The 15,955-nt window shown below is 46.1% G+C and overlaps 1 protein-coding gene across 1 annotated transcript in view; it reads right to left on the reverse strand.

The window, feature by feature from the left end:
• Positions 1–5,040: 5,040 nt before the first annotated feature.
• Positions 5,041–15,955, reverse strand: part of LOC147901461 (uncharacterized) — a 30,206-nt gene continuing 19,291 nt past the window's right edge. Inside the window, exons 8-10 of the mRNA XM_087374899.1 lie at positions 9,800–9,886; positions 5,645–5,713; positions 5,041–5,555 (exon numbers count right to left, since the gene is read on the reverse strand). Of these exons, the coding sequence (XP_087231025.1) occupies positions 5,391–5,555; positions 5,645–5,713; positions 9,800–9,886 (321 nt within the window). The 3' untranslated portion in view covers positions 5,041–5,390. The remainder of the gene's footprint in view (positions 5,556–5,644; positions 5,714–9,799; positions 9,887–15,955) is intronic.

Consider the following 15,955-nt stretch of genomic DNA (forward strand, 5'->3'; position numbering starts at 1 on the left):
TCAAACCTCTGTCTGAGCTGTCGGGTCACAGGCTCTGGGTCATGGTCATGTCGAGGTCTTGCCTCGGGGGGTTCTATGTGATCTGGCTGAAAGAACTCCGTGATAGAGCTCTGAGAGGTATCAATCGAGGGAGAAGCCTGCTCATGTCTCCGTGCTTGGAGTATCCTATCGCAGTGTCTGAGCATCTCATGAATGAAACCAGCCAAGCATCGCTGGTCTGGGTAGGAGAGGACACGGGCCAACATCCCATAACTATCTCTGAAGAGGCAGTAGAAACGCCCTTGGATCTCATAGTGAACAGGACACCTGAAGATGAAATGCTCCTCTGTCTCAACCTCCTGCATGTCACACAGTGTGCATATGCGCCTCTCCCTGAGTAACGGCTCTGCTCGGCCGCTCTTGATACAAAGTCTATGTGAAGAGACCCGGAACTGCCCAAGGGAGATCCTCAGCGAGGGGGGTAGGTGAATCTGCGTGTATCCTGGTGGATCAATGAAACCCTCCGCTGTGATATGTAGGAAATGATCTCCGTAGAAGCCCAGCTTCATTGGAAGATCACTCGAGCCCAACCAAGTCCGGAATGTGTGTAGCTATAGTAGATCCTCACGGATAACCTGGTTGATCTTGTGTGATAGGAGGGGAGAGAAAGGAGCATCCATGTTGTACTGGAAAGGAGGTAGTCTGTCCATGTGGAGCCCTAGTCCTGCAAACCATCTCTTTGTGCATGCATACCAACACCTCTGATCTCCCCCTATTGCAAGCGCCATAGAAGAGGACAGTGCTAGCCATGGTATCCTGCTACACTCGGATCCCCATACTCCCTGACTCGTACAGATATGTAATGACCTGAAATGCAGCATCTAGTTGTGATGGGGGTGACCTAAACTCTGCCCGAATGATCTGGTGAGGGACAGATGGCTTACCACGGATCATCCGTGATAACATGAGAACCTGTAGCCGCTCCACCCTGGCCCACTCTGTATCCAACAAATCTAGTCCCCGGCATGGACTGCCATACATCCCTGCAGGGCGGACCAAGGAGTCAAAAAGCAACCCTTTGGTTCGTGGATCCTGAAAATGAGAGCGGAAGCACTGTCTCTCTAGTCTAGCTAATGAAGCATATCCTCTGCTCAAGCACGCCTGCATCACGGGTCTCATGGTGAAGGTGGGTCTGGAAAAGACGACCCCCAAATAAGTGTATGATGAAACTACCTCAACAGGAGACCCATCAAACGTGAAATGCTCATCGCGCATGACGACTCGAGATGTATTGAAGATCATAACCTTGGTTTTACCCAAGTTTACCTTCAAATCATGAGACTCACAAAGTTTGTAGTGCATCCAAGTGTCTCTGGAGCCCCTCTGCTGAGGAAGACAAGAGAGCCAGGTCATCTGCATAAAGTAATATCCGGATCAGCGTGCCCGCGAGAGAGCAACCTACCCCACCCTGTGCCTGCATCACTGTCTCGAGCTCGTCGATGTAGAGGCCAAACAAGGTAGGTGATAATGGGCACCCTTGTTTGACCCCGATAGTGCTCATGATCTCGTTTGTCCATCCAGATCTTGTCCGGACTCTGCCTGAAACTCGCTCATAAAGTGTCACGACAGCCCAAATGATCTCCTGGTCGTAACCCAGATCTTGTAGGCGTCGTATGAGGCGGGCTCTTGGAACGGTGTCAAATGCCTTGCGAAAATCCACAAAGCAACAGTAAACCCTCTGCTTCGATGCCCTCATCTCCTTGATGGTACATATGAGCGCGAGAATGTGGTCCATGGTCCCATGATCCCGCCTGAAGCCGACCTGTCCCACTGCTCTGAGTCCTCGACACTCCGCAATCTGCTGACCTCGGAATCAAGTACTAATGCATAAATCTTGGACATAAAATGTCCAATCATAATGGTCATGTAGTTCTTCGGGTTCATGGGATCCCCTGTCTTATGATGGGAGAGATAGTGTTGATGATCCAGGAGTATGGAAACCCCAAGCAAACGGCTTCATTAAATAGCTTGGCTAAGATCGGGGCTAGGAGGTTAATCCCATATGCAATGAACTCAGTGCATAGTCCCTCATGATCCTTCGCTCGGCCATTATGAAGTTTCATTACGGCATCCTTTACCCCCCCCCCCCCCTAGTGAAGAGGGTGCAGGATGTGGGACATGGCATATGTGATAGGTTAGGGACTGGCTGATTTGGAATATCATAGAGCGTGTGTGCATAATCAGACCACACCTGAGTGTCAGTGAGTGGTGGGGGGGACCACCCCTCTGGAAATCTCCACCAGAAGTCCTTAGAGTTGTTACTGAATGGAATGTTCAGTAGCCTTATACTTGTCATCGTAAAGCCTTACACTTGTCATCGTACCAACTATTACAGGGTACGGTCCCAGGAGGTGGTGGACGGGTGGAGCGGGTGGTGTGGGGAAAGGCGTGAAGAGCGGCCTCATGTAGTGAGCGAGTGACTCGGGCAGCACGGTCTTCTAGTAAGGGTATAAAGTCAATGTATGGAAGAACCTATCTGCATGGTATACAATCCTGACCTCTAGATGGGGTGGGCTTTGGTGCACTCTCTTAGATGGAATTTCCCTGATGCCCACACCACCCTTCTTTTTCGCCTTTCCTCTTCTCCCTAGTCTTCACTTGGCAGTTGATCCAAGACGGTCTCTCACAGGTACCCCTTCTTGTATCAACAGCCTATTGTTTGGAATCCCCAAATTCGTGACCAAGAGGGCAACATTTGGGACACCGCTTGCATATTCCAGACCTATGCTAAGGTAGGACGCTCCTCCCACCACCTTGATGACAAGCAACTTGCTGGGGCCTAAGGCGAGAAATTCATCAACACCAAACCTAGATGGCCATTACATAGGACTGGTTGGACCCCCACTCGATGCCTTCGTTGATCCCCCAGGGGATGGGCATAGTTTTCACCCACCATTGTTCCACTACATATGCTGGAAGCCAATGAGGATAAAGCAAGGATGCTTTTCTTGATGATCAACAAAGACTGTGGATTGGGAGCGAGAGGGCACGCACCTCCTTAGACGAGAGGGTGGTGTGGCGAAAGGCGTGAAGAGCGACCTCGTGTAGTAAGCGAGTGACTAGGGCAGCACGGTCTTCTAGTAAGGGTATAATGTCAATGTATGGAAGAACCCATCTGCATGGTATACAATCATGACCTCTAGATGGGGTGGGCTTTGGTGCACTCTCTTAGATGGATTTTTCCTGATGCCCACACCACCCTTCTTTTTTGCCTTTCCTCTTCTCCCTAGTCTTCACTTGGCAGTTGATCCAAGATGGTCTCTCACAGGCTCCCCCTTCTTGTATCAACAGCCTATTGTTTGGAATCCCTAGAGTCGTGACCAAGAGGGCAACATTTGGGACACCGCTTGCATATTCCATGGGCCTTATGAGATGAAAGACCCATGCTAAGGTAGGACGCTCCTCCCACCACCTTGATGACAAGCAACTTGCTAGGGCCTAAGGCGAGAAATTCATCAACACCAAACCTAGATTGAGCTGACCATTACATAGGACTAGTTGGACCCCCACTCGATGCCTTCGTTGATCCCCCACGGGATGGGCATAGTTTTCACCCATCATTGTTCCACTACATATGCTGGAAGCCAATGAGGATAAAGCAAGGATGCTTTTTTTGATGATCAACAGAGACTGTGGATTGGGAGCGAGAGGGCACGCACCTCCTTAGACGAGAGGTAGACACTACGATGTATGACCTTCTATGGAAAAGGACGGGCCATCAAAATGTCCCCTTGACCCAAACACCATCACTCTTGGCTCGCGCTTTTGACTGGGAAGGGCATGTCCTCTCAAGGTTTATTGGAACCCTACAGAGTGGTTTGTTTGCGCATAGCCACGGAGCCTCACCCTACCTTTCTTCCGTTGTTTCACTCGAATTGGGTCTAATTGTGAACAATCTCCTGGTACCTCAAGGGAACAACACAGAAGAGAGCAAAGCATCAGTAGGTCAGCCCTCATGACATTTTGGCATCGACTCTGGGATAGCAAGAGACCCTAGAGGATTACATATTTCTTTTGGTTGGTTGCAGACAGAAGCCTTCAAATCGGTAGTTGGCTTACCTAGATGGGAGGGATGGTACTTGCCTCAGATGTGCCTCTTGAGAGATCTCTGTAGCACTACCTTTGAGATTGTCTTCCGCTAGAGGAGTCTAGATGGGCGGCACTCCATATTATAACAATCCTAGAGCTGAACCCATGATGCAATGCCATACTTAAATTTCAAGTGTACGTTGGCAAACAATCCATGAGGGGAGGAGAGGGCCAACAATGATATCCTTCGATAGACACTATAATCAGGTGTGCGCATCTACCCTCTAGGAAAGTGGGACAAGCTAGGAACACATGAAGAGACAAAACAACCATTGCTCACATTAGAGGGACTCAATTAATTCTCCTCTCGTTATGATGAATTCTCCCTCATAAATAACAAAGACTATTAACCACTAGGACGGCACCGTACCACAGCTAGAGCTAGCATCTCCATGATGGCTCATAGAAGACACCAAAGGCAAAGAAAAACAGAAACAATCAACCTGACTTCCCACTCATTGCATCCACCGGACGAGTACCTAAGTGCTTCAGAAGGCTAGAAGAAAGTCAGGAAACTCACAACCTTTCAAAGCCCAAACTCCTTGTAAGCCCTTGATGAGGGGTCACCATTCAACATTCATGCAAGCATGTCTACGCATGCTACACAAGATCCTAGGATCAATACAAATAACTCGGTATCTCAAGCGTTGCCAATATGCACTAGAATGTGGCCCCTAATGTGCAATTTGTGTCCAACGTGCAAATGTTATCGTACAAATAATTGAGGAGTTACTGCATAAAGCTACTGTAGTGAAACCTTCTTTCCACGAAAGAAAATCATAGTGCATGCCACTCCATGTACAACACAAAAAAAAAAGACCGACGACATCACGAATGTATGAAACAATTAAGTGAGCACATGGAAAATACCCTATCTGAGATACAAACATACAAGCTGAAATTGGCACAATCTGAACCCATCAAGTAAAAGCCATTGCCGTCCTTATCAGGAAGCCATACTTGAAAGCACAAAAATTCAATTCCTCTGCTGAAGGTCATTGCAATCGCTGACTTCTTTTTCCTTGCTTCCAATGACAGTGCTCTTAAGGATAATGAACACTTCTCATCTTGGTGGTTTTCTGCGGTTTTTGCTAGCAAAGACTCTTAGTAACACCATCTGGCCTGATGACTTTGTGTCAAGTATAATATCTGAGAAGTAAATGATTCATTTAGAGGTTCTGAGTAGCTTCAGTAAAAATTGGCTGGACAGCATTGCCCTGAACTCCATGGTACCAGGTATATACAAATCGGCTATTGGTTCCTTAGGTACTCTTCTCCCAGATTGAAGCATTTGACACTGGCTTTTTCTGCATGAGGTTCTTTCCCTTCATCTTAGTCTTAATTCTCATTTTGGCAAACAAAGTCTCCAAAGTATTGGCGAAATTTCCCAATGCCATTACGAGCAACAAAATGCCACAACCCAATATCTGCAACACACCATTCACATTTCATAACACTTTAAGAACCGACCTGCTACATTGGTCACAAAAAAATTCCCAAGAATAAATGAAATTACCTGCCACTCAGAATCCTGCTCTTTGAAAGCTGTTAACAGAAGAAGAAATCCCAGGTATCCTTGGAAAACCTGTAAATAGAAAACTTAATTATCTATCGCATGCATGATTATAAGCAAATGATTAGAACAAGATAAGTAATCGATTTATAGTACTGAAAGACAAAATAGACTCAATTTCTAATTTCATATGCATTCTGAACTAAGTAAATAGAATCTGTCAATCCAGGGAAACATTAGCATCACAAACTGCTTTCCCTTCTCCTCCTTGCAAAGGGAAAGCTTGCAATCCAGGTTGATGTTTCTCAGCATAAAGGGAGGCCAAGTAGCTTTGAGATGGAAAACATACCTTGAGCTGGCAAATGTGCACACATGAATGCATACACTCATGCACACACTGACATGAATGCCCTTCCCACAAAATAAGAGTGAATAATTGTATGGCTCTGCCATTATAGGAAGTAACAACCCAAATATCTCACATGTTGCATCCTGATACCTCTATGCTTGCCTGTAGCTAAGGTTGCATAAACAGCGAAAGCATATGCTAAAAGGAGCGGACAAAAATAACAACCATACAAGGTATTGAATTGCAGGAAACCCCCCCCTCCCGAAGAGAATATTTCTATCTTGCTGAAGCACAAAGGCTAAAAGTACATTGACGACAACCATGGCCCAAGAACTGTGCTTCGCACAGTAAGTGAACCGCTACCCTACATGTTGGGGCCGCCTTTCTGAATCAAACACCTTTCTTTATTGCAGGAGGCTGAGTGCACAAGTGGATCGGGAATGAGAGGGTAGCTGGCTGTCTATGTAGGCCACAGGCCTTCAAGAAACAGCAGAATTCGACATATGCATGTTCATGTGCCTCATGTCCCCTTCATGGGTTGCCACGTGTATCTCCAGTAGAGAGGCACTCCTATGGGTTGACATGCATGTCACTACAGAGTGGCACTCCAACGAGCTGCCATATGTCATCTAAACTAGAACCACTACTGACAAAATGGCTAGAAACACTACCGATCTCAAAACTGTCCTCCTCATAAGTAAAGGTTTCTAGAATGCAACTACATGCCCTAGGCTAAGGGCTCTCTCAACTCTGGTTAACCCACATCTTACAGCATGGGCCGTGATTCTTTCCCAGATTACTATGCAATTACAAAGAAGTTGCTAACATGTCCACACTGAACTAGGCACATGTAGGTACAATTACATCTTGTTCAATTATGACAAGGGTCTCAACTCTCGTTAACCTACCCCTTAGCATGGGCCATAGTTCTTTCCTAGATTACTATGCAATTACAAACAAGTGGCTAACATGTCCACACTGCACTAGGTATGTGTAGGTACACATCACCTCTTGTTCAATTATGATCATGGTCAGGTCATTCAATTCACATTACAAGGAGGTGAGGATATCCATTGAAGAAGCTCTCATTGAGCAAAATCGTTGTGTGAACTTGACAATGTTGTAGTTATTGCTGCTTGAACTTGTGAAGAAGAGAATATGTTTGCATATCTAATAAATGCGCCCCATCTCTGATCTCAAGAGGTGCCTCATTCTTGACTACGTCCAACATCTAAATTCCACCATCCAACATGGAAAATCCTTGATTCCTCATGAAGCTGTCCAACCTCTACATTCAAACATCCAAAATTGAAAATTGGATGCATCGTCCGACTATCTGGAATTTGTGATTGTATGGATACCTCATTAATGAATTTGGTAATTGGAAAAGGTTCGAAACTTTAGCATTAGCTTTTAAGGCACCATTTCTAAACATGTTTCAGCTTGATCCACAAATGCACCCAATCTCTCTTTGAACATCTGACATCATTCTAGTGCATATTAGCTTGCTTCTAACAAGATTCACAATCTATCTTTGACAGACTCAACAACACGCTCATAAGTATATCAATCTACTCTGCTTCATAGACAAATCCTGAGGTGCTGGTAAGGATAGATTTGAACTGCCTGTAAAGTTATCACACAAGGGCTCCTTGCAACGGCAGAAGTTCAAGAACCATTCAATATTCCTTGAACCAACTAAAGATCTACTCCCATCAACTCTAATGTTCACTTGAATGCAAATTTATTATACCTTTCTGTCCATCTTTGGGACGGTCGAACAAACTACTGAAATTTGGCTTTTTGTCAAAAGAGTCAAATAAAGCCCTCCAGGTGAAGAGTGAAGTTTGAATCTCTATTAACACTACAGAAAAGACAATTTCACGGCTTAAAAATCAATATGAGATGAGAAGAATCTTTGTCAACACTATAGAGTAGGGGATTCCACCAATTGGATACCAACAAATGATGAAAAGCAGGTTATCTCGTTGGCTGTGAATGTGCCTTTGCAAGAATCAACATCCGAAATTTTCTAACACGATCCATGTCAGTGTATTCGTTTGAGACTCACTAGGTAGAAGGCCAATCACAAAGTCCATGCTACTTTGTTTAATCGGCCGACCAAGAATCATGCATCTCATGAAATAACATAGTCCAGTGCTCTAACAAGAAAAAAAGGATACCTTTGTAAAACAGCCAGCCATCATGGAATATATTGAATACTCGGTAAAAATCGATTGGGTTCTGGCATCACTTCTATATAGTTTTAAGATGATTTATTGCACTAGCGATTATGCCCTTACGACTTGAAGCATTTGCAACCACATTCTTTTCTGAAACATACTCAATCATACTTTTATAACTCATGGGTGCAATTACTTAATTGTTCTAACAAATGTGCGCTTGTCGTCAACTAGACCCAACAAAGAGACTAAAAATGGCCAGGCCCATCGAGCTAGACAAGATGCCACGACAATAACTTCTACAAATTTTCAAGGGCTGAAACTGCTATTCTCTAAAAAATTTCTAGCATGGAAGTTGGAAAAATTCAAACATTTAGAAGGCTTCTCATCAGTACAAGCAACACTGGGAGTAGAAGCCTACTGCCTAAAAAACTAATAACACAATTATCTGAGGAGGATGCTTTACCAGATCAAAGTATTTCAAACATAAACATTGTTTTCTCTTACTTAGAGAGGGAATTCTACCGAGGGAAGCGGAACAACTTTTGCAGCCTTCAGAAAATGCGGAGACCCAAATGATGAGAAGGGAAATGGACCTCAAGTAGTCGGAATAGTAGGGCCAATAGCTGCAAGTCGGATGTAGACCTGTTGGCTTGGGAGTAGCAGCTAGAGTAAGGGGCATGTGGTATGTGAAGGCTGGCTAGCTCTCATGGTTGTCTAGACTACAAGCTCAAAATGGGAGGTGAGCTGCTACCTCAGCCTGAAGGGATTTCTATCCGTGTTTCATTGGTACATGATTCCTGCTCATGATTAACCCTTAAAATGTAATATGTAATATGGCATAGAATTGTATGATGCAGTCCTCATGCTTGTAGCTCAAGCAGCTGAACTCCTGCCTCTCCTGCATTTAGGACACCTGACGTATGTTACAATTCAAGTGGGCCTTCATTGACAATTGCCCGTCACCCCATCTCATCCATACTCCATTCTCAGCACTTGTTAGATGGTTTCCATTACAGAATGAGGAGCCAAGTGAAACTGGATATCATCATCAAACTCTAAGAGGCATCATGACCAATTGGAGTCTAGCAAACATGTTGTTGCATGCTGTCAAATCAGCTCTTGTTGGGTAAGCCCTGGGCTCACTAAGTCTAGCGAGTGATACGTGCGTGAATGCAGAGAGTGTGTGCTCACTGGGGAGGCATAAAGAGAGAAGAAAAAGGGGAAAAGAGGGGGGGGGGGGGGGGGGTGTTGTTCATTAGTTATCTAATGTAATAACATTCATGTATGCGTTAAGTGCTGAGTTTTTGTGGCCGCACATCTTTTGGGCCAGTCATTTGAGAAAAAGTCTTCAGCAAAACAAAATATCTTTTAAAAACCTAGAATTCAATCGATTGCATAATTTATCTGGGGAAAGTAGAATATAAGAATCAAAGAAAGAATATGGTGGATAAGCAAGCTAGATTATGCAATGTCAAAGCCATATGCATAGACCTTACAGCACCAGGAATATACTTGCAAGCCTCACTGGAAGCCACTAAGTTTGATGAGAGACCCATGTTACTGTCGTAGACAATCATAGTCCTACACTACATGCTATTGGAGACTCAGATGAAAATACCATACCTGTAATGTGAAGAGAATAGGATACAACAGCCAAAGTTGGCCTACAACACCTGCTGTCTCTCCCCATACAACATCCATCCGTCCTGCCTGAGACCCTCAATAATGTTAAAAAGCATTCAATTGGGAATAATCTTTGTATATTGAAAAAAAACAAATGATGTAAAAAGAAAGCTTTACGTTTTTTGTAAGGACACATTTGTGCTTTTTGTATTTGCAAAGTTCACCATGCAGTCTTAACTGACATCCTTTTATGAGGTATGTGAAATTTCAATTCTCTACAGAAAATGCAAAGGGTGATAAACTAGTCAAGACAAGTGAAATATATACCTAGATGAATCCAGGAACATTCCCAAACTCATCCTCTAAAAACACAACATAGTGCAGTTTCAATCCCACGAGAGTCACTCATAAGATTGAAAACCATAAACTCCATCACGCATAGCAGGGACTAGCTACTATGACATCCCCACTGACGTCATCAGCGCCCAACAGTGGGTGTAGACCATAGTATAAAAGTATGCTCTCACACATACAAATCCACACACCCACACACACTTGAGCATCCATTTATACAAAGTCTTTGTACTAAGTTTCTGTCGGCACTCCGGAGGTGAAGGGCAAACTCAGCCATGATGAAGGCTAGCACTAAAGGAGAAGGCTAATCAAAAAGTAGTCCAAATATCTTCATTCAAGCTACAATTGCTTGTGAAGTCTAAACGATTTCATTTTAGTCTCTCCCAAACGAGCATCTAAATCTAAATCTAGCTGATAGGGCAATGCACCATTTAAGATAGAAAGAATTATCGCAATACCAGCAGGCCGCAACTTGGACGAAAACTTCACAAGGTGAATTTTGCATGTCCGCTAATACGGTAGAAGCATATACCTAGATGAATCCAGGAACATTCCCAAACTCATCCTCTAAAAACACAACATAGTGCAGTTTCAATCTCACGAGAGTCACTCATAAGATTAAAAACCATAAACTCCATCACGCATAGCAGGGACTAGCTACTATGACATCCCCACTGACGTCATCAGCGCCCAACAGTGGGTGTAGACCATAGTATAAAAGTATGCTCTCACACATACAAATCCACACACCCACACATACTTGAGCATCCATTTATACAAAGTCTTTGTACTGAGTTTCTATCGGCGCTCCGAGGTGAACGGCAAACTCAGCCATGACGAAGGCTAGCACTAAAGGAGAAGGCTAATCAAAAAGTAGTCCAAATCTCTTCATTCAAGCTACAACTGCTTGTGAAGTCTAAACGATTTCATTTTAGTCTCTCCCAAACGAGCATCTAAATCTAAATCTAGCTGATAGGGCAACGCACCATTTAAGATAGAAAGAATTATCACAATACCATTTAAGACAAGTGAAATATATTGATAATCACAAGAGGTGAAAGCTCAAGACGTTGACCATATTGCAAGCACTCTGTGATTAAAAAGGAGTCTGCTCGCAAAGCCTGGAAACCAAGAATACAATTGTCCTCCTCTTACACGAGATTGCAAGCCATTGAAGGGCTTTGTATGGCACAATGGCCCTTGGAACAGACCCAACCAGGGGCATGAAGTCTGGCTAGAATAAGCTTGGCCATGGGGACCAAGGAAGGAGGTCAGAAGAGGGGGGCTGGGTCGCCACTCCTAGAGGGGTCAGCCAGCCTGGAAAGTCCAGCCCCTAGAAAAGGCAAGTCCGCCAGCAGGGAGGGGAGAATTGACTTGTCCTCTTACTTTATAAAAGGGCCTCGGAGCCTCATTCCCCTGTTTGCAACAAGCTACTGAAGCCCTTTACAAGCACATAGCAAGGAGTAGAGAATAGGAGCTCATTGATGCTCTATGCACACATTGAGGAAGTATTATGGTCCATCCTTCCGCTATGGGGTTAGTGTTGGTGTATGCTGCCCTAGTATCTCTAACACTATGAGCCATGATATGGAACACATGTTCTTGCTTTACAGAGCTGACTGGCTCTAGATAGTGTAGAGGACTCCAGAATCTGCGTAAAACCCTCTCGTGGAGTGCCATAGCAGCCCACGGGATCTCCTGATCACAACCCAGCCAACCGTCTTAAAAGGCAAGGCCTCGATATTGTATCAAAGGTTTTGCAGAAATTCACAACAATAGACCCTCTGTCTCTTTGCCGAAGTCTTCTTGATGACCCCTCTAAGTGTGAGTATATGATCGATGGACCCGTGGTCACATCGGAAGCCAGCCTGTCCCTCTCTCCTGAGTCGCTACATCTCTCTCCTGAGTCGCTACATCTCGGTATTGAGTACTAATGCATATGGGATCCATCGCCTTGTGAATTGGTGTGATAGTGTTAAGAGTCCAGGTGTGTCGAAAGCCAAGACAAACTGCGTGATTGAAGAGCTTTGCTAGGATCGGGCTAGGATGTCAATCCCGTATGCAATGGATTCAGTGCATAAACCCTCATAATGCTTTGCTTGGCCATTATGAAGCTTTAGTACTGCATCTCTAACACCCCCCTTGGTGAAAAGAGTGCAAGAGGTAAGGCGAGGTGAGTGTGAGATGTCGGGAGCGGGCTGGTGTGGAATATCGTACAATGTGTGTGCATAGGAGTGCCAGATCTGGGTGTCTATGAGAGGTGATGGGGATTGTCGATCAAGAAATCTCCGCCAAGAGTCCTTGGAGTTGTTGCTAAACAAAATGTTTGGTAACTCCTCATTTGCGGCGGATGAAAGCCTACTTCTTCCGGCATACCAAGCGGCGATACTCACGCATTGTCTCTGGTTTGCTCGGAAAGTTCATGCTGGGTCTCAAATCTGTGTTGACGGCGGCGAAGAGCCTTGCGCTCATCATACTAGCTATTGCATGAAACAAAACCTAGGGGGGAGGCCATGTAGAGCGAGTGGTGTATGGGAAGGCATGGAGGCCAACCTCGTAAAGTGAGTGAGTGATCAAAGTGGCACGGTCCTCTAATAATGTTATGTGATCGATGTATGTAAGCAATGTGTATAGGCGGGCCAAATACTTGGGTGAGAGACTGCAATCAAAATGTATGTCATGATAGGAAGTGTGGTGATCGGTGGTGTGGGTGGTATAGCTAGACGAGGGGTCGAGACGCTGAAGAAGAGGTAGCCATATGGTAAGCAGGTGAAGCCACCTGAGGAAGCCACCTATTAAGACCATTGTAAATAATGAGATCATGCATCCTACCTATATCCAGCAATGCATGTCCGTACCATGTGACTGGGGCCCACCTATCGCATCATACCTATATCATCTAGGTCCATATCCGACAGCAAAATGGGCATCATCTCAGAGCGGTACCTGGCGTACGCATATCCTCACGTTAAAGTCCCCAACGAGAAGGAATTCTCCGAGACTCAAGAATATACAATGTCCGGATGGAGTCGGCCTCCTCACGAACATTGCGAGCAAATTGAGATGTCTCAGGTGAAAAGTGCATAGCGCAACAAACAAGATCTAACTGTCCATATGTTAGATCCGAATCCAGTAAAAATCTCAAACGTATGTCCCTCCTCTCTGCTGAAATCGCCCCAAAGAGAGATCATATGTAGAGCATTGCTACTTCCCCTAATCCAATCCTCGAACTCCGCCCATCTCATCTCTGTAAGCTGTCTCCCAAGTGTATCCACTAACTATTGGTACTGGGCGCTCTCGACTCTAGTGTGTATCTGTGTATGTATCTGTGTAAAAGACTATCTCTCATCCTATAAAAGACTCAAAGTTCCCTGGTTTAGATCACAAGGTATCGTTGTGGTTCCGAAATGTACAAGACAGGGTCTCCATGTTCTAAGTCTCATAGACCCCGCCCCCTATGTGGGAGGGCGGTCCAATGGAGGCCAATAAGGAGTCGGGCATCCCATGCTACCGCCCACTTCCCCTTGTTGCAAGCCACATCCCACTATTGCATCAGGATGCATCTCTCCTCAACCTGTAAGGGTGTCAAGTCCTCATCCATGGAAATTGAAGGGTGGCCTCGCAAGACCGCTATAGAGTAATGCTGCCAGTCGGTCCTGGGTATCGTGGAAGCATATGATAAGCGGTCGCTCCCAATCGGAGTCCCTCCCCACATGCCAGGCTTCCTCAATCGCGTGCTTTGTGACCCAAGGGTAGTGGCCACGAAAGTAGTAGCATCATCCATCGATGCAGCAACCATGAATGGGATCCCACAAACCAGAAGAGTGGCCAAAACGATTGCCTTTGCAAGTTTCCATTTTGCTACATCCACCCATCTGGATGTCTTCTCTTTCACTGACTGCACAATAGCTATTTGAGCGTCCACCGCCAAAGCACTCCCCGAAACTGTCTGTAAAGCAGTCACCTCCTTCTGGAGGTGTGAAACGTCCTATCTCAGCTCCTGTATGAGGGCAGCTTGCTCACGTATAATACGGGCCTACTCCTGGGTAACACCAACCTGCTCTTGTGCGAAGCAAGTCAAGTCCACCTCACATGCTCGTATGCTATGCACCTCCATCAAGAGGGACTCCAAAGCGTCTAACAAATTTGTTCGTGGGAAATCTAGCCCTCATGGGATCCAGAACTAGAAAGGGCCTAATGTAGGTGGATGAGGCTGATTAGTAGGAATGGACTGAGTGAGTGGACAAAATGTGGAGATGTTTGAAGCAGTGGTGAGGAAATTCCAGCTGAGGGTTAGAAGGGCGGCTGGCTGAGATGAAGGCATGAGAGGAAAGATGAGAAGTATTGTGGTTATGTGTATGTCACCCCCGATGATGGTGACATGGGTGAGGATACTGCGGTCGAATCTGTACCAACAAAAAGAAAGGTCGAAGTTGAGGCTCCCGATGTACATGTAAATGTACTCACTACTGATGTAGAACCCCCTTGTGTACCGCTATGCTGTCCACTCCAAGCCCGCTACGGTTGAAGTGTTGTTGACATCTTCAAGCTTTAGCTGCATCTACTTTTGAATCTGGTTTTTATCCTCTTTTCTTGTTCCTCTCCTTATCCTTGTCTTTCTCATTCTCTCCCTTCCCCATCTAAAAGGTGGCTGATTTATATTGGCTGTTGGTGTGTTTGCAGGAAGGCGCCTAGTCCTGAGGGCTACCCCTGCCAAAAGCCTGGATGAGAGGCATTGGGGCAAGGGGGGCGACCTGAGGTGAAATGGCCACAAGGGAGGAGGCGAGATGACCACGAAGGATAGTGAAGGGTCGAATGGCCCCGGGGGGGGGCACCTTTGCTAGATGGCTGCGGAAGGATGGAAAGATTACGGAAGGGTATATAGAATGGCGCAGAAGGGAAGCATGCATAGGGGGAAGGGATGCGGAGAGGTAGAATGGCACGCAGGGGGGGGCGCAGGGCAGCGGGAGATAGAATGGCAGAGGGAGACGCTGCGAGGGCGGTGAGGGGGGGCTGTAAGATTGGTGAGGGAGGGCTGTGCAAGGGGCTGAGAGGGGTGAGGGGAGCTGTGAGGGGCGTGAGGGCTGCGGGTGAGCTGTGTGAGGGGCAAGGGGGCTGTGTGAGCAGCAAGGGGGCTGCATGAGGGCTGTAGGGTGGCGAGAGGGAGCTGCAGGGTGGGGGGAGGAGCAGCAGGGCGTTGGGAAGAGCTAAAAAGCTGGGGAGAAGCAGGGCAGCCAGGGCGGCAGGAGGAGCTGCAAGGCAGGGGAGGGAAGGGGGGGGGGGGGAGAGAGAGAGAGAGAGAGAAATATGTATTAACGTCCGCAGGAGGCCTCGCGGGCCTATGGAACAAAAGTGTGGAAACAAAGTAAACTCATAAAAGCCACAGTGGGCTGGAGCGAAGGGCTCGCTAAGGCCCTCGCTGAGTACTAGAAAACACAAACTATGTAGTACATCATATCAAGTCAGGCCAGAAAAGCCAAATAGTGTATAACATGAGTGGGGCATGTCAGGCGCTCACGGCTAATGCTCCAAGAACATGATCTGGCTCCATGTATCCAGGCTCCATGATAGCTCTCTGGTGTGACACAAAGAGCTCACATATCTGCATCTGTCGAGCTATATGGCGCTGTGGTGGGGGGCGTGGTCTCCTCGATCTCTGGATCCAAAGGGCTATGTCAAGTGTAATGCCACGTCTCTGTCGGTCGCCTCTGAGAAGAGCTGAGATAGGTCGAACCTCAATCGTGTGTGCTCTAGTCTCTTGTCGCATGTGAGATCCCCATGACCCTCGTCCAATAGTGGTGT

This window comes from Dipteris shenzhenensis, chromosome 5 (genome assembly GCF_047967505.1).
Source record: "Dipteris shenzhenensis isolate YYH24624 ecotype China chromosome 5, Dip_SZ_1.0, whole genome shotgun sequence".
Lineage (NCBI taxonomy): Eukaryota > Viridiplantae > Streptophyta > Polypodiopsida > Gleicheniales > Dipteridaceae > Dipteris > Dipteris shenzhenensis.